Below are 21,281 nucleotides of genomic sequence, written 5' to 3'. Positions count from 1 at the left end.
CTCTCTCTTCTTCTTCTTCTTTCTTCTTCTTCTTCTTTCTTCTTCTTATTCTCCTTCTCCTTCTTCTTCTTCTTCTCATATTGTGGCAGTTGATGTACGTTAGTTATGTCGCATTTGGACATAACCAACTGCAAGAAAAGGAAGAGAGGAGACAAGGTGTTTAGGTTCAAGACTTTTGGTGAACATGGGTACCCAGTTGAGTTTGATGGATCTTTTAGACATAACGTTGAAGCTCTTCTGGAATTTGGGTATTCTGAGAATAAGATTTGCAGGGGAATCCCAAGCTGGTCATTTCAGCTTGAAGTCAGCTGCCACCCTCCTTTCCATATCTTGTTATTTGTTATTGAGGAGCCCATTGAGGCATCTGTCGAACACCATTGCAAGCATTGTCTTTATGTTGGTGAAGTCTTGATTCCTTGGTTATTTTATTGCTGTTTTAATCATTTCTCTCTTGTTAGTTGTTGATTCGTTTATAGCTCAGGCTGGGGTCACCATCTAATTTGCAACAAGAAGTATCACTTTGTGCTGCCATCCAAGGACACAGTCATTGCTTTCCTCAACTGTGAAGGCAACTTTGATGGGGCAATTTCAATGAAGGGTAGGTTTAACATTGTGGAATTTCAGGGACATATCATGCATGGTGTCTTCCATTCAAATGGGTTCGGTCATTTGCTGTGTGTTAATGGAATGGAAGCTGGTTCCAACTTGTCTGGACGACAGATCATGGAATTCTGGGATCGTTTGTGCAATGGATTACGAGCAAGGTTAGCCATCTTTCTAATGTGACAAATCCATAATCAGACAAGCACTCAACCAATGAATCACTGATGAAAAATCATGTTCAATTTGCAGGAAAGTGAGTTTGAACGACATCTCACAAAAGAGAAGCATGGATTTGAGGTTGCTCCATGGGATTGCATATGGCGAGCCCTGGTTTGGTCAATGGGGTTACAAATTCGAGCGAGGAAGCTTTGGCGTCACTCGAGCAATTTACCAGAAAGCCATAGGAACCATTCAAGCCATGCCCTTGTGCATATTAGTCCATTTTCTTAGCAATTCTAATCATGATCTTCCAGCCATTGTCTCTAGGTACCAAACTTTATCAGACTATTCCTTGGCGACCCTTGGTGACCTTTTTCGCTTCATGTTCGAGCTTAAAAGTCGCCTTCCTGACGATAGTTGCATTGATTCCTATAGCACAGGGATTATGGTTGAGCCTACTTGTAGATGGTCTCCGAAGCGAATTGAAATGGCAACTCGAGTGATCGTTGAAGCCTTGAAAAGGGCAGAGTTCAGGTGGGTTTCGAGGCAAGAAGTTCGGGATGCTGCTCGTGCATATATTGGTGACACAGGGTTACTAGACTTCGTGCTCAAGTCGCTTGGAAACCGTATAGTGGGAAACTATTTAGTTCGCCGGAGCTTGAACCCGGTGACAAAGGTTTTGGAGTATTGTTTGGAAGATGTCTCAAATGTATTTCCTACCCAAGAAAGTTTGAGCATTAACAATTCCAAAGTGAAGGCTCGATACAAGATAACGAGGTCTCAAGTAATGCAGGACATGTTCTACTTTTACAAATACATTATCAGAGACCAAAAGCAAAACCTCAACATGGGAATTCTTACAGCAATACAAGCAGCTGCAAGGATAATTCTTGACACTAAACTCCTCGCCAAAGACTATTATACAGAAGTGCCTTCTAGAGTTGAATTAGACCTAGAAGGGAAATTGGAACTCTATTGCACAATTGTCCTGAAAAACACTGAACCTGCTAATGAAGGTGCAAACAAGGCAATGCCACCATTTGAATGCATATCATTGAAAACCAATGCTACCTGTGATGAGCTCAAGCAACAAGTTGAAAGGAACTTCAGGGAACTGTACTGGGGCTTCAGAGGCCTCATCGTCGAGTCGATATTGAACTTGAATGCCAAGGGGAGTGATCTAGTTTTTGGACTCGTCCAAGTAGGTCAGAAAATCCTGTGCGAGGGTAGCAACAAGGAGAGAGGAATGATCAATGAGTTAATATATGAAAGTGATCTTAATAACCGAGTTATCGATTGCCCTTGTGGAACCAAAGACGATGATGGTGAAAGGATGGTATCGTGTGATGTTTGCGAGGTCTGGCAGCACACTAGATGTGTTCATATTCCAAATCATCAGGAAATTCCTCATATATTTCTATGCAGCCGTTGCGAACATGAAATCATAATCTTACCTTCTATACCATAGCAGCTCTCATGTTTCCTTTCACTTCTAGTTCAGGATGTTTTATGTTAAATCTGAATATAATGTGTCATAAAAGAAGGACAGTCCAGACCTTTAGGATGGGTGTTTGTGATTAGGCATCAATGTAGCCTACAATAAGGCTAAAATCAAGCTCTCATAGAATGAGCTTGAGCATAGCATACTTGTTATATCTGCAGGTAAAGTTTCCTGCAAGCATCCTCCAAATAAAAATTGACTTGTTTGACATTTAATTGATATGATACAATCATAACATGGTAAGAAACCAAGAGCAGCTTTTCTCTAACAAAGACATTGGACAAGCTTCATAGATGGCAAGGCATTTATTTCTTGTTAAGTAGAGCATCACAATGATTCTACAGTATCAATCTCGGAGTAAACCAAGCTTCGTATATCAAACGATAGCTTATCACAGTGGACAAAAAGAAGCTTGAAATTGAAAAAGAAGAAACCAATTATCATGTTTTTTTTCCCATTTATATAAACCATATAGCATATGGAACACCAAGGAATTCCTTAACAGCAATACATCAACACAACTTAGTCTCCTGTTGCTTACCCTGTATCTCTTTTTCTCCTCTTCTCTCAGTTGTCTGGCCAGTTTGTAATCTTGCAAATTGACACTAATCTTACCTGCAAACAATATCATTTATAAATTTCTAATAAAAATAACGTAGACACAAAAATCTGCATAAAAACTAAGCACCGAAAATAAACAGCTCACCCCATCATAGAGAAATGACATCTTTTTTTTCCTTTTCCCAAGCAAGAGTTTTACTTATCAGATTGTTGACCATTGCTGGAAAGAGTAAATTATTAGACTCTGAAAGTTAGTAGAGACTAAAGAAAGAATAACAACGGCGTTACCTGGAATTTTGCTGATAGTAACTCGAGCTCGTTCTGCACATTTGAGGTTAATGTGTGCACCCATCCCAGCATTGTACCGGTTGCTGTCCTGAAATACGTGAAGAATCCTTTTGAGGATAACAAGATAGGTGACATATAAATCAGCATAACGGGCCAAATTTTTATTGAATTGAAAAACTTATCATGCCAACAATTAAAAATGAGATTGCAAGGTGAAAGTTCCCTATTTTTACTAAACCTGAACAATAATAGAAAGACTTAAAATTCAATAATGCCTTTACTAAGGAAATTACTATGACAAACTGACCAAGGACTATCTGTTCCACAATCTATCAATGTGATTGATTTTTCAGCAGCAGTACTTTTATCAGGTTCAATATGAGTCATTTTGACTATCTCCTCCAATTCTGATCTCCTTTGTATAACAAGTTCTTTCATTCTACTTGTTTTCAATTTAGTAAGCCTCTCCATCTCCGCTGATGCCTCTTATAAAGACGAGTAAAACTATGGATCCATTCTCCAATCATCAAAAAAAACAAAAAAAAAAAAAAAAGAACAGAGTGCATTGAGACCTGTTCAATCATCTCCTTTGAAAGAACAACTGATTCCATGACTTCAGACTCCGATGATCCAAGGACAGAAATAATTCTTGAGAAGGTATTCTTCTCTTCTTTTGGCGAGTCCATCAAATTCCAGAGTTCAAATAATGATGCCACAGTATCTTATAGCTGGATTTCAAATAGGGTTTTTTTACTTTATATGGAAAAGAAAAATCAACAGTAAAGCACAGGTGTTAACCGTTATCTGCATTACCTTCTGAATACGAGCTTTTCTTTCTAATTTCAACATGATAATGGTTTGTTCTAGACCTTCCAGAGTGCCACTGCTTATATTAGTGGATTGTTCTCGGTTTTCTCCATGCAAACTTGGATGAACATCACCAACAGTCTTGCCAAAATCCAACCCAAGCACACCACAAAGAGAATGCACCTCATTAACATATTCAATGACCTTATGGAGACGATCAGACTGCAACAGAAGGAAGAATTATAAATCATTAGACCAGAATAGTAAAATATCATATTTACCTTGCACTCATTCTACGTGTAAAATATAGCAACTAAGTTCTACACAAGTATACAAATGGCGTCATCAACTGCACGCAAAACGGGTGAGCTTTTCAATTATGCAAATTATGACTGCAGTCACACTTCCAAACAGTAGTAACCATGGGTTACCAACATATATTAATCAAGATTGCCCCCTCCTTTGATTCTGTTCTCACTTCGTTTTTTAGCTGAATAACTATGGGTTACCAACATATAAATTTAGTGCTAGCACCCACTAGCAACTTTGGCATCAATTTGCATACCTTCTTCTTTTGAAGGGTGCGAAGATGTGTTTGAAATTCATTGAGCTTTCTTAAAGAAAAATCTTGCTCATCTGTAATTAAAGAACTCATCAGAGACTTGTTGAAATTGCTATATTCAGAAATTTCCCCGCTGATCTTTTCAATTTGTGCCTTTATATCTGCAAATTGCTTCATCCCTTGCTCTTTCTTTGTCCTCAGATCATCTACCAGTGGACTAACAGATGCAAGTTTCTCTTTCAATGATTGTGCCCTCTTCTCTGTCCAACTTATAATCCTAATCAACCACTTTTTTTTAAATTATACTAATATTTAAAGTGAATTTTTAAAAAATTAATAATAAATAAATTAAGTATTTAATTGTTAGCCTGATTTAATTAAGTGATTAAAAAAAATATTTAATTTATCTGAAATTATAAATTCAGTTTCCATGACTTGCCCAATTCATTTTATATAAGAGAATAATTTTTGGGGAATTAAATTATTATTACTGCATTTGCCATCATTTAAGTCATGGATTTTTTTTCTCAAAAATAACATGTCTTGAATTAAAAGGATCTAAATCCACAGAGTACATGATATTACCCAATATTGTTAAAAAAGGCAAACCCAACCCATCTAGTCTTAAAAAAAAACCACAACGTAAAATCTCATACTACAGCCCAGTCCAAAATGGAACAAACCAACAGCCTAAACACAAGAAACGGGTAGAGTTCTGAATGCTACAGATCCATGCGACCCGAAATAAAAGAGCAGCCCCTGCCGCTTCTTACATGTCATGGAGATGTATCACCGGTGAGGATCGAGAAAAGAAATCGCCAAAGTAAAAACAATATTCTCTTAAAGAACTCCAAGAAGATGTCGAACCAAGTAACAGCAAAAAGGGACAGCACTGGGCGAGGATGGATCTGAGCCAGGGGGAACCATGGGCAGTGAGCAGATATAGACTCCTATAGTCCTTGAGAGACCAGGTGCTGACAGAGAGCACCATTAACATCTCAAGGAGGTGCATGCAACATAAAAAGAAGACCCATATTTCCTTATTTGGTTGTTCTTGGTGAAGAAAGCATTGAGAACCCCTAACAAAATTTTGGCATCAACAAGTATGTAGAAGAGCTTTCTGCAAAGTTATCAAGGAGATAAAATTTGCATGCAAATAAAGGGCAACAAGAACGCACATAAAATAAAATAAGAAATAAATAAAAAACCCTCTCAATCAAGTACTCACAATGTGCCAAGACAAAATAAAAATTAATTATTTATAAATATAATCCCGCCCAAAAATAGAAAAGAAAAAAGAGAAAATAGAGTGCTTGCAAACCCACAGAGAGAAGTGTCCCGGTTTCCATTAAGTCATGGATTTAATGGTTCATATATTTAACAAAGGCATTTGTTTCTAAAACAAGTATACCTAAAAAAATTGGAAAGAGAAAACAGTCATAGGTCTCCTTCATATGAGGAAGTGCACTTTAAAACTTGACAAATTGATCCTATGGTAAGTTAAACCATTTCTAAATATTGCTTAGTGTTTTAGCACTCACTATAATTTTATAAAATTTTATGGTTTACTATAATTGATATTTTAAAAAAACAGAAGGTGAATTAAAAGTTAGTTTATTAGTAAATTATAGGTCAACACCTGCTTTTCTTTTAAGAAACAATTTAATCATAAACTTTCACTCCAATAACAAAATGGTGGCTTTTTACAAATTATAATTACAAATAATTACGTCATTTAAATTTTTATTATAGTTATTTTATTTTAAATATAAAATTTTAGAATAATTATAATTAAATAATTACATTACATAATTAAAATATATAATCATTTAAAACTAAAATATTAAAATAATTATTTAAAATATAAAATTTAAATGAATGAACCATTTTATTAGTCAAAACATTGACATAATTATTTAATTTACTTCAAATTATCTGTAATTTACATGAAATTATAAAAACTAAATTATTTTTCATAAAAAATTGGAGAAATGATAACCTATTTTTTTTTATATATCCTAGGAACTAACTTGTAATTTTAGAAGATTTATCAAAAAGGGGAAAGATCTTGATTTTTAGAGATCGAATCAGGTTCCCAGAGTGGTTGGCCTTACTCTCAGAGAGAAAGAGCGCTTTAGGCTTCAAGAGAAGAAACTGACCCTACAATCTCATCCCTGAGCAAATAATGAACCCACAGTTTGACTTACTATTTATTATAGTCATTCCATTTCATCATAGATATGTCATGAAATAAAATTCTCGATTTATCGATCAAGGTTCCACCATCTTTCACCCAAATTTAGTCTTTAGATTCCTCTTTTACAGAGAAGAATACTTTCCGAAAAGGAAGCTTTTTACTTTGCCCAGCACCACATCAAATTAACTCTTCCAAAAGGTAAGTATAGAACTGGTGCAGCATTTTTAATGGAGAAGGAGAGACATACAGCAGTCATATCAAAGGAATTTCTTCTCTTCCACTTCCAAGATTTTGATTCCGGGTTGTCGAGGATCAAGCACATGCATAAGAATGTCTCTGACAATTTCCACAATATCTTCTTCTTTGAATGAGGTCACAAACTTCACTGCATCCACCAACAAAATTCTCTACATTAATATTTCGTTATTTTTGTTGGAGAATCCACTAACTTCTATCTTACACGCAAATCAATCAGATTTAAAAACTTCACATGCTATGGTATTCTATGACAAATATAGGAGATTAAAGAAGTTTCTACGCGTGGGAGCTTATATTAAACCCTTCTCAAACATGAAAAACTTTCTCACAACCAACACAAAACCTTCCCAGGTAATTAGTTTCCAGAGATTATCAGTTTCCAACAATTAGAAATTTCTTCTCTGGGCCAAACCAATCAGTTCTAAGCAATAAGAGATTTGAATGGGAAGACTGCTTAGATTTAGGGTTACTAAACTGCCTAACATGTAACTGGTTACAGATACTTAACTTTTTAGAGGTAAAACTTCAACCTACTTACCTCCAGTTTCTTTTTTTTTTTTTTTTTTTTTTCTTTTTCAGCTTCTACCGCATTCATTTAGAGGAACATCAGCAAGACTTCAAACTCCTTTGGAAAACCAGCACATTTTCATTCAGCAAATTAAAACCAGCACACTTTCATTCAGCAAATTGGCCAGTGGCATTTCAAGTCAATCACCATAGAAGTAGTTATGGACTCGATATTTTAATAGAAACAAAAACCCATCCAGCTGTCCTATACATGCGAAATCAGCAAAACAAAGTGGTTTTTAATCTCCAAAATTCCAACCCAGGAATGTTCCACATATTCTTGCATCAATACATTGACAATGGTTTACCATCCCACAATCAATAATTCCATAGTACAGACCTTCCAAGAAAGTTGGAAATTTCATTATGGAACTTTTCCAAGTAACTACATAATGACTATCACCTTAGGTAAAGCCTCAAAAGAGCTGTAGTACATTTTGAATGTTGACCTATATCTGGTTTAACTGGGTCTCAACCTTTTCCAACAATTGCAATGAACGCTTATAGTCAGAGTAGATCTCAGTATTCCAAAAGGATCTATTTTCATATCAAAGCCAATGCTAAGCTAAAAACTAAGGGATGTTTAATTCGGATATTTAATGTAACTAAAAAGTTTATAAACATCCAAACAATTGAACCAAAGTGTTTGATAAAACCTAAAAAAACAAGTAGTTGATAACTGATAGGAAGCAAATATGATGCCTATCAATTGGATTATGTGTCAGCTCTATAGTAAGAGTTATTTCTCATCAACTAATAGCTTATTTGACTTTATTTTTATTTAAATTACATTACCCCTCAGTTAAATTTTTTTTTTATTTTTTACATTAATGATTTATTTAAAATTAAGATATAATAGATAAATATACAAATATTATGCATAATAATAAAACTAGTTATAATTTTCATTCTTCTAGAATAAAGATACGTATATGCATAAAAATAATTATATTTTTAATTATTACATATGTTGTATGATAAATTAATAATTCTATGTCTGGCTATATAATAAAATAAATTGATAAGTTATTTTATATATCAATAGACATACTTTACCAAACATAAATGATATGTTAGTTACAATAAGCTGCTAGTTATCAACAACAACTATTAGCTATATTCAACCACTTAGCCAAACAGGCTCTAAGGCAGGTAATCTAAAAAGAGTAAAATGTCTCAGACTTTAGCATCCCCACATCAGAAAGTAGAGCAGAACTAAGCAGTTTATACACATTAGGAAAACCTTAACATTACCTTATACACTGCTTAAATTTAATTTACCATTAACTCCTAAGAATTAAGATACTCTAAAGTTTCCTGCTCTCCACCAAGATTACTACCCTACTTCCCATCGGGGAAAGCAGAGTGAAAACCCTGAAATTTTTAATGAATAGTATAGAGAAAAGGCAATCTGTTACATATAAGAGGAATAGATGGAGGAAGAAGAGACCTGCACGCTGGAAATAGTTGACTCTTTGACTGAGACAGTAATTAGTTGGATTTCGAGGGAAAGTGGTCAAGTCGAATTCTGTTAAGTAGTTAGCTGGATCTGTGGCAGTTATGAGAATGAGTAAAAGGAAGAATAGAGAATACCTGTAATTCATTCAAGATATCAAGAGATTCACTAACAACTTTCTCTCTATTCTCTCCCTATTCTATTCTCTCTCTACAGTCTTCTTTCTCTTCCTATTCTGTTCTTTCTATCTCTCTCCTTCTCTGTTCTACTATTTCTGTAACAGAATCTTAGTGATAATTTTGCCTGTACAATTTTATTTATCTCGAGATAACCATTTGTTCCATAAATTGGGCCCTATAAATCTGAAAGCAAGATGAAGAGTCATTGTATCAATCATAAAATAATAAATTCACTGTCTTGGTTTGTTCATCTTTTAAATATACAGGGAAATATATTAATGGAAAGAAAAAAATGAGAACTTTAAATGAATCTTACCCCAAGGAAGGACAGGAAACCTCCATCTTTGTGTAGGGACTGGGACTGTGATAACATATGAAGCAACCTGGCAGAGATTAAAATCTACTTAGTCTTGCTAAAGGGACAGGAATAGTTGCACATAAATTGGCTACAGCAGAAAATAAAAAATAGAAGGGGATAATAAAACATGCCAAGGTAGATGCAGCGAGTGTACGAGGAGAAGAATAAAGAACTGATGTCTCCTCCTTTTCATAGAGAAGATCCATGATATCCATGCACGCCTCAAAATCGATAAGTTCCCCATTTTTTGCCACTCCCCTGAATTCAAAGATGCAGAAAACTATATAGGCTGTATAGTCATCCATTTGAGAAAACATTAATTCACATTGCACATAATCTTTGGTCACTTAATGAAGACAGTTACCTGAATTGAGCTAGGAGCTCTTCAAGGAAAACAAAAGCAATATTTCCAGCACCAATCTCATAATTTAATACCTTAAAGTTCCAATATATTAATTGAGTGGAATCAAAGTTGTACAAGATACAACAGGAACTACATGAGATTTACCTGCAAAAAGACCACCTCCTACACAATGGCTTCATTAAATGCTCAAGTAAATGGGCAACAAGGAGTAAGGAGATTCTAAAACCTTGATAATGAAACTTGCTTACTGCTTCCAAGAAATCTCGAGCTGTAAAATGTTGTTCTTTGATGCTTTTATCTCCCAAGGTCTTCAAACTCTTGACAGACAGTGGACAAGAATCATGTATCTAAAAAATATCGAGTTGACTGCTAATTATCAACATTCAAAGAAAGCAAAATATAAGGTCATAGCTCTAAAGCATGCTAACTTACTTTGCTGGAAATCCATATAGAAACAAGTGCAAATAATTGCAAATTGCTCTGCGTCATGGGTTGCAAAAGCCAGTTTCCCATTTTGCGTTGGCCCACAGACCTTTTAGGAGGAAAAAGGAGAGGTAGAACACAGGAATTAATAGATCTAAATCCCTAGTGAACAAATGAAGCAAGCATACAACACCAACAATAGTGGAAACAAATTGGAAAAAAAAAAACGAATTCCTGAGTTAAAAAAAAAGGCGGTAGAATGAAAATCACGCAGAACAATGTTTAAGTATTATCTCTTGACATACAAAACTTAAAAGTTGAATTTTGACCAAACACACATTTGTCATCCAAGCTAATTAAAGATTACATACAGCCACATTCATGTAAAAATCTCTAATGTAAATCAACAAACAAGCAAAGTCACTCGAATTTCCACAAAGTTTCATAACTTCTCTAAATTGAGCTTTAATAAGAGTACGCACAACGATTACAGAAATTTATGTTGAATAGCTACAAAATCAACCGCTCTATCAACTCTAATCAACGGTTATAGCATAAGGAAAAAAACAATAAAGAAAATAACGCAAAACATAACTGTGATGGAATATAGTAATACCTAGAGAGAGAAGGATAGAATCGATCAGCCAAGAGAGACAATGCAGTGTATTTGACGATCGGAGTAGCTTCAAGTCGCTATAATTTTTTTTAGCAATCAAATAAATATACTAAATCATTTTATGGACTAAAAAAAAAATCCAAAAATATGAAGTTAGTGTATGTATGCTGACATGAGCAGATTCGATGAGGAATTCCACAGCTAGAAGCCGGAGATCGGACATCGCCGTTTCTCTCTAAATTCAAATCAAACGCGCAGATTTTGGTGTGGAATTTTGCGGGCGCTTTCAGATCAATTTTCGGAAATGCCTCTCAGACACTCAGCTTCAGCAAGAATTTCGTTTCCCCCGCATGCATTGCGAAAACTCTCATCTGGTATTTTGCCGGGAAGCGGTTTCTAATTCTATTGATGGATCCGCTATTGGACCTAAGCTGGGCCCATAGCTGCTCTAATACTTGTAATTTTTATTTATTTGATTTTTCTAAGGAGATTGTTATGGTTATCATTTCCAATTCCTATTTCAGTCACATGAATTATTATTATTATTATTATTATTATTATTATTATTATTATTATTATTATTATTATTTTTACACATACACACACCTCCAAGCTCCAACTCTATCTATTGTTATATGTTATTTGTTAAGTGTTTTTAACTTTTATTCTCTTAATTAGATCTTATGTTCACGATTAGCATATTTTATCAAACTAATTCTGAATTAGATTACCCTAATCATTAGAAGCTGAAATTAATTAATTAATTAAGCGGCTTGTGTGGGGGTTAGCATATACAACACCCTAATTGGGAACATCAAATTGGACAATGAAATTTTTGAAAGATAGTCTCATTAGAACCAATACAAACCCTTAAATAATAGCAATCAATAATTAATTAATCCGGCCATACTAGCCCTAATTCTATAATCCATTGAAAATGAAATGATATGATCATGACAACTCCTCTCCCATAAAGAAACATGAATAACAAGAAACCCATTACCAGTGTACACTCATCAGCAAGTTCAACTTCAAGCAACTACAACATATAATAATAATAATTATTATTATTATACATTATACAACCTAATAATTTATAATAAGATTATATATATATTTGGGTTTAAGCTTAATCTGCTTTTACATAGAGATTTGTCGCAGTTCGGCATGCACGTCAAATTTATAATTTGTTTTTCGATCGAACCTCTCCGATGTGAAGAATTGTTGAATTCCTTTCACTGTTTGTAGAACTTCAACTTCTGCAGAAAATATTGCCTTAACTGGTCTGTGATCAGACAGGTTTTCTTCACCTCTAGTATATAGATGTTGCTTTAACCTATCCCCATACCAAATAATCCGATCGCACCTACATCGACCGGCTAAAAATAAGAAATTAAAAGATTAAAAAAAATATATTTACTAAATAAATTTAACTTTTGCATTACAGTCGATAAAATTTATAAATATAATTCAACTCTTAAAAAAATTACCATGCCGGAGCACGCCACTTTTCGCCTTTTTTACCTTGGATGCATCCGAAGTATACGTTAGAATTAGGGTAATACTTGTAAGTAGGAGGGAATTTGATTATTCCTTCATGCCAACCTTCAAATGCTTGACCATTCATGAGCTCCATCTTCAGCTTCAATTCCATAACAACAAGAAGTGAATAAATAAGCTTAAATAATTTTTTTTTATAACTAGTTGGATATATATGTGTACATACCTGATCATTTTCTAGTAAAGGATCCCATTCTTTTTTATCTACCAATAAACGAGTAGTTTCTTCTGGTAATGAAATTCTATAATTCAAATCTCCAAATAAAATCACATGACTGCATCATGTCAGAAAATTAATTAGCCGATATCATCATCAACCTTATCTAATTTAGTTTTTAAGTGTTATGCATATACTAATCCAAGTAGCTTAGATGGGCTTGGAGAATAATTTGAACTTTCTAATTAATATTTAAGAAGTGCAAATTGCAATAAGAAAAGGGTTTATACAGATATTATCAGGCGGTTTAGCTACCTACAATTTCAATATAGCCCACCTCATTTTCAATTCTTTCATCAACTGCCCTAGCTAATTTTTTAACCATTAAGAAGGATAAACACAATACTTTTTTTTTTAAAGAAAGTAATCTTTCATTGAATCAGAAAATTTTATATTCAATTATTCTTTTTAGACGAAAAAAAAAAAATTTTGAGTAGGTAAAGCAAATAGTGGTTGTTAATTTAAGCTCTTAGTTTATTCTCAAGCAATGTCTTATGCTGATGGTCAGTATAGCAAGACCAAGTGTTGAATATCATTGATTAAGAAGGTATATTAACATAATAACAAATTGGGTTTTGGACGGTTTCATCTTTCAACAATTAATTAATAAAAAAAATTAATATTTTGAGCAAGTAATTAATAAATTAAATTTGACATACTCGTGATCCAGAATCTTTCTTGGCAAATCAAGTGAAGGGCCTTTAGGGAAGCTTGTTCGCGACAAGATTTCTGCTACGTCTGAGTTTCTATACTTTTCATCCCCTTCTCTCCCCCCTGATGCTAGATGACTGCACACAAAGCAGAAGCTTGTTTCATGCACCTGAAACCTAACTGACACTGAACCCTGCAATTGAAAACAATAGTTTTTTATTTGCTGCAATATTTAATACATTGGATCGATCAGGTTTTTAATATACCTTATTGCCTAGGCAACCCATGATGCCACAGCCGACACAAGAGACACTAGGATGTCGGATGTAAGGACGAAGACTGCTTCGAACCCAAACTGATATTAATATTCCAACCATTTGCTTGCTGATGATGCAGCGGAAGTCTTGAGGAATGCTGCTGCTTGCTACAGTCCTTTCATCTCGTCTGCAGCATTCAATCTTCTTGTTCAATGCTTTTCTAACCAAGGAATTCCATTTCATGGAAATCTTACTGTTCTCTGAACCAAGAACGTTGGATGCTCTAAGCGGCACAATCTCTTGAAACCTGTGTAAATTGCATTAGTTCGAACCTCACTCAAACCTCATGAACTTTGAAATGTTATGAATTTATATACATATAAACACGTACCCAAGAACATAGATGTCACAGATGTTGGGTGTGTCTAGCCAATCCGTCAAATCCAAATCTTCATTTGGTGCAATCCCACCAACATTCCACGTGCTAACGAAAAGACTTGTATATGTTCATGGAAATATGAATCACTAATTATGATTGAATTAAAGAATACAAAATATATGAGTTTGCTAGCTGCTTACTTGTAGTCGTGTGTGTGCTTGTGATGATTGAAGATGGTGTCAGCGATCAAAGATGGTTGACCCAAGTTACTTGGAATTTCCAGCAAGCTAGCTTCTGTGTTGCTCGGAAAATCTGCGACAAAGTTGTTGCTACCCAATCTCTTTCTAAGCACCTTGCTAGCTACCAATCTCGGCCACATGACCTGATAAACAACGTACACAATTAAACCAGGTATTTATTACCATATACTAAACAAAGAAGATGGAGAGAAAATTAAAGAAGAATAAAAAGAACAAGGAGAGTTTTTGTTTTTCTTCTTTTTTTTACTTCTCCTTGGTTGTTTGGTCCTGCCATGGTGAAACACAGAGATGGGAGGACGAAGGTGAAGAAGAGGATATGAAATCAGGAAGGGTTTAGATAGAGCACGCCAAAGAGATAAAAAAAAAAATGGCAGTGAGAGAAGATCATGCTGAGGGAATAGAGAGAGACCTCTGCAAGTTGGAGGGAAGCACTTGCTGTGACGTGGATGATGATCCATGCAACTTAATTTGTTTACTTGAATCAAATTAATAAACCGTGAATCGAGAAAGACAAAGAAGATGATACTGTACACAAAAAATAAATCCGTAAATCAAATTTACAAACCATAAATCAAGAAAGACACCGAAAACCTCAAGGGAAAGGAAGGTAACGGCTTTATTCACCACCATTTTCCAACACGTGCCACACGTGTATTTTTTAAGTAAATCAAATTCTTTTTTTTTTTCAAATAAATTCTTTATCGTAGGAATATCATCAAATTTAATTTAAAATCTCAAAAATAACAACCTTCAATTCAATAGCAACATAATTTATTATAGGGAAATATTTAATTTAAGATTATATATATTTGTATAATTTTTTATAAAAATTTAAATAATGATTAAATTATTTCACGTATTAATTTAATAACATTTTGACCTTTATTTATTTTGAACGTGGGATTCCCGACATTATATATTTTCCATTAATAATTGAATACTGTGACAGTATGAATATGAAATTCATATAAATTAAAAACATGCACACTTGCAAGGAAGCGAAACTCATGCATTGGACGGTCGGCTGCCAATGAAAGATTAATCTTATAATAAAAAACAATCATTCCATAATTAGCAATCCTAATTACGATTAAATAAAGTGTATCACCTAAAATAGGCATATTTCAATTTACTACCTCAACCTTTTTTTAAAATGAAAATTGAGAATTTAAATAGTAAAATTTAAAACACTCACAGGTTTATTCTGGTGGTAGGTGCATCCGAGTAAATCTGAGAGATCTCAAGTTCAATCCCCCACTCCCTATTTAAAAAAAAATATTAAAATTTAAAATATCTCAGATTTACTGAGATGCACTTACCATCAAACTAAGCATATGAGTGCAATTTACTACCTCAAAATTAATTTTCTTTTTTATAATTAAATTTATGAGTACAAAAATTGCTTCTAATTAAAGATGGTATGGTAAAATTTATTAATTAGTCTCTCTAATTTAAAAAATTTATTAAAATATCTCTAACATTTTAAAAAATTTACTAATTAATTTCTTTATTAATTTTAATCGTTAAATATTTTATTATTTTATTTAGATAATTTTAAAAAATTCATTAATTAATTCTTTAAAATTTTAAAAATTAACGAAATATTTAATTATTAAATTTTTTTAAGACGTGAATGATATTTTAATGCATGTTTTTAAATAAAAAATCAGAATTTTCTCTACTAAATAATTAATTTTTAATAATAATAATAATAATAATAATAATTGATGACGATGAATAGTCCAATTTAATTGCTATAATGTAATGCAAATTAATTCAATTGAGGGGACCACCCTATTAATTAGTAATTTTGTAGTTCATGATGATGATGATGGACGGTACCCACAATATTTTTTTTAATTACTTTTTTTTTGAATTAGCTACTAAAAATAAAAGATATCCACATATGTTGTCAATATAAATTATTATTAAATATTTTTCTATCAATTTATTATGATATTCAATTAATAGCTAGTTGTACTATTTAATTTATAATTAAAAGTATTGATAAAAAAATATATAATCTAACCCTTAAAAATAAAATCAATTTATTAAACATGATAACAAAAACAGGCTTTAGTTGTAATCTTCCATATAGTTGTTAAAAATTTTAAACATAATATTAATAAGAACTTTCAATAAATATCTATTGTGTATAAACCTTTCATCCAAAGTTTTTAACAACATTTTCATATTAATTTAAATTGCTAATATGTTATATGTTGCTTATTAATTTATATGTTATATTAATGTCAAACAAGTTAATTAATTTTATTATTTATTACTTTAATGTTAGATAATATTATTAAAATTTAAATTTATTGAGATAACGATAGGAATGGTAGCAAGTTACTTGATGTTGCAAAAAATGCTATTCGTTTAATATAGCAATCTAAAAAAATTGAATGTAAAGTTATCGATATATTGGCAATCATTTCGATACTTAAATAAGAATATATTTAAGTGGGCATTTCTATCAATGCATTTTTACATCCCACAGTTTCAGCAAATCGCTTAACTCCGTTTAAGCAAGAGTACTTGATCAGTGAGTTATTACGCATTTTTTCATGGGTAGCTACTTCTACACAAACCTTCTGGCTGTCTTTGCACTCCTACCTCCTTTATTATTGGATGGTCATTTAGGAGGCTTAGTTGGTGATCTAGACTAGATTGTTTCCCTCTCGACAATGAAGCTTATCCCATCGTCTCACTCGCCAACCTGGTGATCTGGACTGGACTGCTTCCCTCTCGACAATGAAACTTATCCCATCGTTTCACTTGCCAACCTTGACCCTATCATTGTGAGGTTATATCTAGTATTCAGAATTTGCCTCGATTTGATACTCCTAAATTATACGAGAGTCGTAATTAGTTTGATTGAGTTAAAGAATACATATCTTAAACTCTATATCCTTATTGCTTTTATACGGTAAGAAAAGAAAGTCAACTGGTCATTTTTTTAAAATCTAAAATCTATTAGCTAATAGATAAAGAATCTCAAAATTGTAGGGATTCTAGCGATTGTATCATAACAAAAATCAATAGTAAAAAACGGAAAAGATCAAAGCTCTGTTTAGATAAGGTGAGTCTTCAAAGATCCGAATGCACCAAGTGAGTGTTGTGAGTGATTGAGACTTCATACCTTGAACAATCGAGTCTGGATGTCTGAGTATCTTAATTATAAAAATGTCATTACACGGTCCAAGGAGAGATTGTCACAGTGTAACATATCTTGAAGGAGTAGAGTCATATCATTACTTACAAAATGTATTTTATGTAAATCTTAATTCATTTTAAATCTAATTAAAATTTATATTGAATTATCGTCTCAAATTTAATTAATTAATAAATATTAAAAAAAATACATGAACTCATTCAATTTTATAATTTTTAATTTAATAATTTATATAAAATATTAATTGAAAATTTCAATAATCAAATAAAATATTTAAATTCTATTTTTTCCTATATAACGTATGTAAAAATAGTATAAATATTATTAAAAAACAACTGATTAGTCATATAATCGAGTTAAGAGTAATCGAATGTTTAAAATATATAAAACCCAAATCACAGATATTATTTATAAAATTCAAACCTATTCAAAACCTAATTATATATATATAATCTACTATAAGGAAGAAAGGGAGAACAAGCACATTTGGAGAGCGCAATACAACGAAGAATTGTATGCTGCGTTTGGGAAGGATGAATCGCTCCCGCAATTCCCCTATTCTTTAAATAGCACATTTATCTTATAGAGCAGGATAATAATTTAAAATTAATGGAAAACTTTTAATAAAAATTAAAAAAATAAAAACAACACCTACTAGAAAATGAAAAATAAATTCAAAGGAAAAAAAGACAAATATATAGAAAATCAACCCCACAAAATCTTACAGGAGTTGAGATTACATATATGGTTCTAAATAAAGAGTTTAAGGTTTATTTAAGTAAAAATATAAAAATGGGCTTATTTGGTCTTAACGGATAATTTTTTTTATTATTTATAGTATTTTGTGCTCTATTTAAAGTTAAATAAAATTTTCTTGGATAGAAATTAATTGAAAAAAAATTTGATTTTATAATAAGACATTTCAATGATTTTTAAAATTAGAAAATAACTAATTAATTATAACTGATGGAATATTAAGATAAATATATATATATATATATATATATATATATATATATATATATATATATATATAACAATAATATTCATTGAGAATAGTGAAAATTTTCCTTTATATGCTTCAACAACTACATATTAATCATTAAAATTTTCCCGTCTTGGATAGAGAAAAAAGAACTACAAATCAAATAGATTCTGAAATTATGAACTTATTTATAGCATGAATTTTTTTTATTTATGCATGCATATTAAATTGTTTTTTTTTTTTAAAAAAAATTGCTTAATTTTAAAAGTTCAAAGGAGTAGAGATTATGCATGAAAATGGAGCAAAATACAAAGGGTTTTGAAGGTGAAAGGGCCTATTGTCTTCTTCCGTCCACACAATAGCTCTTCTTTTTTTTATCGTTGCACAGAAAATGAGGTGCGAAAGGGAAATTTCTACATGTCTTTTTCAATTTCTTCCTAATTCTCTTTCCAAAATTTTTCCGCCATTGGAGAGTTTCTTCAAGGAAAGAGATATATCTAATCTAACGATACCTACAGTTCAAATTTCTTCCCGTGAGGACGCCACCCAGCTCCACCGTGCTTTCAAAGGTAAATGCTCAAATTTCCAATTTCATTGAATGTGTGTGTATATATATATATAATATATATACCGTGACCTGCTTCATTTTGATCTTGATCTCATTTGAATTTTCCTACTCTCAAAATTCAACCATGGAAATCTAATGCATGGTAACTACAAGTTCTTTCTTATAATTGAAAATAAGAAAAAATATTCAAAAAAAATAAAATCTTCATTATCATCCTTCAAGAAAATTTTCAAAGGAGTGTTAGAACTTTAGGTTATATCTAATGCAAAAAACTTGCTAACAGTACAGCTCTTTACATTACCTGAACAGGAATAGGTTGTGATACTGGAGCGGTTATCAGTATTCTTGCACACAGAGATGCATCTCAACGAGACGACATCCTACAAGAATTCGAAACCTTGTACTCATATGACCTTAGAAAAGAGTTGTCTTCAGAGCTTCATGGTCATCTCAAGGTACACAAAGAAATGATCTTTCTTTTTAAGTTGATCATTTTTTTAATAAATATTAATTATTTTATATATGGGTTCTGCAGAAAGCAATTTTGCTGTGGATGCAAACTCCATTGGAACGAGATCTTACCGGCCTGAGGCAAGGTCTAACAGGACATATTCCTGAACCTAAAATTGCCACTGAAATTGTATGTTCTCGTACTTCTTCCCAGCTTCGACAAATTAAACAGGCTTATAATTCTACTTATTGTATCCCACTTGATCATGATGTTGGAGCCCACACATCTGGGAATCATAGACAGGTTCTTTCCTCTATCATCTCTCTTACTCTCTAGATTTTTATTGTTTCCATCATCACCTCGTTGTTATGACAGTTGATGCTGGCATATTTAAGTACAACAAGATATGAAGGCCCCGAAATCGACAGAGTTCTGGTAGACAATGATGCTAAAGCAATGCATAAATTCGGGGAGAGAAAATATGGAATGGATGAGAAAGTTTTGATTCAGATTTTCAGTGAAAGAAGCAGAACGCATTTGGTTGTTCTTGATGGTGCTTACCAGAAAATGTATGGAAGAGAACTGAGAAAGGTAAAGATATGGCATTTCTTAGATAGACCTGTTTCACCATGTGATTTCAGGATCCATGTGAATCGGGTCTAGATAAATTTTTCCCATACCCCTGAACTCTTCGGCTATCTTCCCCTTGTTTAACAATGCTCAACTTGATCTTTCAGGCAATAAAAATAGAAACATCAGGGCATTTCAAGCACGCCCTGTCAACAATTTTGCAGTGTGCTCATAATCCTGCCAAGTATTTCGCAATGGTAATAATTTTCTGCAATTTCCCAATTCAGTCTTTTCATCTGTATGATCTCTATCAGGTTTCTTAACTTGGATTTGCAGGTTTTACGAAAGGCGATGAAGGGTTTGGGGACTAGAGACACTACGCTGATCAGGGTAATTGTAACAAGAGCTGAGGTTGATATGCAGATAATTAAGGAAGAATACTATAAGCTGTATAAAAAGCAGTTAATTGATGCAGTTCATTCTGAGACGTTAGGCCACTACAGGACCTTTCTTCTTTCAATTCTGGGCGCTACTAATGTCAAATAGTCCTCGCAATCTCACATTTGGGATTGTTAACCTAGTTTGTCTTTGCAATTTGTTTGAGAAAATTGCAGAATTAGGCCAAGTTGTTGATGGGTATGATCTGAAATCCCAGAATTCATAAGCAAATTTCTGCAGATGATTAAAGATTATCTGAAATTGTTGGGATTTTTTTGTATTAAGTTATTGAATATTTAGTTACTTAAATTTGTATAATTTTTTTGGCTTGATTTTAAGGAGAGATTAGTTGTTAATTTTGCATATTTGATTTTCCTTTAGAGCAAAGGAGTGGAAGACAAAGGAAAATTATTCAATGCAATCGTTAACCATCCATTTATGCCACTAGATAACAAAGTTCCTTAGCTTAAACACAGAAAATTACCAAACTCTGCAAAAGACCAAAAGCTAACCCACTCTTTAAATTTTTTTTCATCTTTTCTCCTAGGACTTCTCTTTGATTTTCATTTTCATCCTTGGTGCTTTAGTATGCCTCCATTTGTGATTCTGCCTTGCGGAGAGTTTCGTTTATGTATTAAGGCTGGCAACTCTGAGGCTTTAAGTCGTTCTTATTTATTTGGAAGATTGCCCTTAAAGGTGCGAAATATGGACGTCGTTAAGTCTGCGCAACCTCCTCTGCCTTTGCCTGGATGACATTTTCTGGTTGTGCTTGCATTGTTGTTGGGCTGTTAGTATCTCTACTGCTGGTCTTGTGTAGGCTTGGGCTCCTCTTATGGTATCCTTAGGTGTTGAGCCTAGCAGCCTGTCTTCT

General features: G+C 32.9%; 4 protein-coding genes and 1 pseudogene across 9 annotated transcripts; 2 read left to right on the top strand and 3 right to left on the bottom strand.

The window, feature by feature from the left end:
- The first annotated feature begins 105 nt into the window (after positions 1 to 105).
- Positions 106 to 2,230, top strand: LOC110605665 (PHD finger protein MALE STERILITY 1). Its single transcript, XM_021744310.1, has 3 exons — positions 106 to 400; positions 482 to 764; positions 853 to 2,230. The coding sequence occupies exons 1-3, from the start codon at positions 106 to 108 to the stop codon at positions 2,228 to 2,230; spliced, it is 1,956 nt and encodes a 651-aa protein (XP_021600002.1).
- Positions 2,231 to 2,553: 323 nt separating this feature from the next.
- Positions 2,554 to 4,977, bottom strand: LOC110604936 (annotated as a pseudogene).
- A 3-nt stretch (positions 4,978 to 4,980) lies between these two features.
- On the bottom strand, positions 4,981 to 11,341 carry LOC110605609 (cyclin-J18). Of its 5 annotated transcripts, none has more exons than XM_021744241.2 (9): positions 11,072 to 11,341; positions 10,900 to 10,976; positions 10,293 to 10,392; positions 10,109 to 10,207; positions 10,005 to 10,022; positions 9,861 to 9,931; positions 9,628 to 9,754; positions 9,455 to 9,521; positions 6,723 to 7,063 (listed from the first exon to the last, which is right to left on the bottom strand). In XM_021744241.2, exons 1-9 carry the CDS (start codon positions 11,120 to 11,122, stop codon positions 6,936 to 6,938), a joined length of 738 nt encoding a protein of 245 aa, XP_021599933.1. In that variant the 5' UTR covers positions 11,123 to 11,341; the 3' UTR covers positions 6,723 to 6,935. The 5 variants fall into 5 exon arrangements, with proteins under 5 accessions (XP_043808288.1, XP_021599933.1, XP_043808289.1 ...); XM_043952354.1 differs by having other exon boundaries at positions 10,109 to 10,177; XM_043952353.1 differs by lacking the exon at positions 9,861 to 9,931 and adding an exon at positions 4,981 to 5,601 and having other exon boundaries at positions 6,926 to 7,063; positions 10,005 to 10,207.
- Positions 11,342 to 11,731: 390 nt separating this feature from the next.
- On the bottom strand, positions 11,732 to 14,591 carry LOC110605676 (type IV inositol polyphosphate 5-phosphatase 9). Of its 2 annotated transcripts, none has more exons than XM_021744322.2 (8): positions 14,471 to 14,591; positions 14,164 to 14,345; positions 13,976 to 14,080; positions 13,594 to 13,891; positions 13,336 to 13,520; positions 12,626 to 12,734; positions 12,390 to 12,541; positions 11,732 to 12,265 (listed from the first exon to the last, which is right to left on the bottom strand). In XM_021744322.2, the coding sequence occupies exons 1-8, from the start codon at positions 14,495 to 14,497 to the stop codon at positions 12,040 to 12,042; spliced, it is 1,284 nt and encodes a 427-aa protein (XP_021600014.1). In that variant the 5' UTR covers positions 14,498 to 14,591; the 3' UTR covers positions 11,732 to 12,039. The 2 variants fall into 2 exon arrangements, with proteins under 2 accessions (XP_021600014.1, XP_043808730.1); XM_043952795.1 differs by having other exon boundaries at positions 12,188 to 12,278.
- A 4,145-nt stretch (positions 14,592 to 18,736) lies between these two features.
- Positions 18,737 to 20,749, top strand: LOC110605703 (annexin D5). Its single transcript, XM_021744353.2, has 6 exons — positions 18,737 to 18,952; positions 19,261 to 19,406; positions 19,487 to 19,705; positions 19,778 to 19,993; positions 20,140 to 20,229; positions 20,309 to 20,749. The coding sequence occupies exons 1-6, from the start codon at positions 18,775 to 18,777 to the stop codon at positions 20,516 to 20,518; spliced, it is 1,059 nt and encodes a 352-aa protein (XP_021600045.1). The 5' UTR covers positions 18,737 to 18,774; the 3' UTR covers positions 20,519 to 20,749.
- The last annotated feature ends 532 nt before the right edge of the window (positions 20,750 to 21,281 follow it).

Source organism: Manihot esculenta, chromosome 17 (genome assembly GCF_001659605.2).
Source record: "Manihot esculenta cultivar AM560-2 chromosome 17, M.esculenta_v8, whole genome shotgun sequence".
Taxonomy (NCBI): Eukaryota; Viridiplantae; Streptophyta; class Magnoliopsida; order Malpighiales; family Euphorbiaceae; genus Manihot; species Manihot esculenta.
Note: the sequence above shows the minus strand (reverse complement) of the source record. Positions and strands in the feature narration are given on the sequence as shown.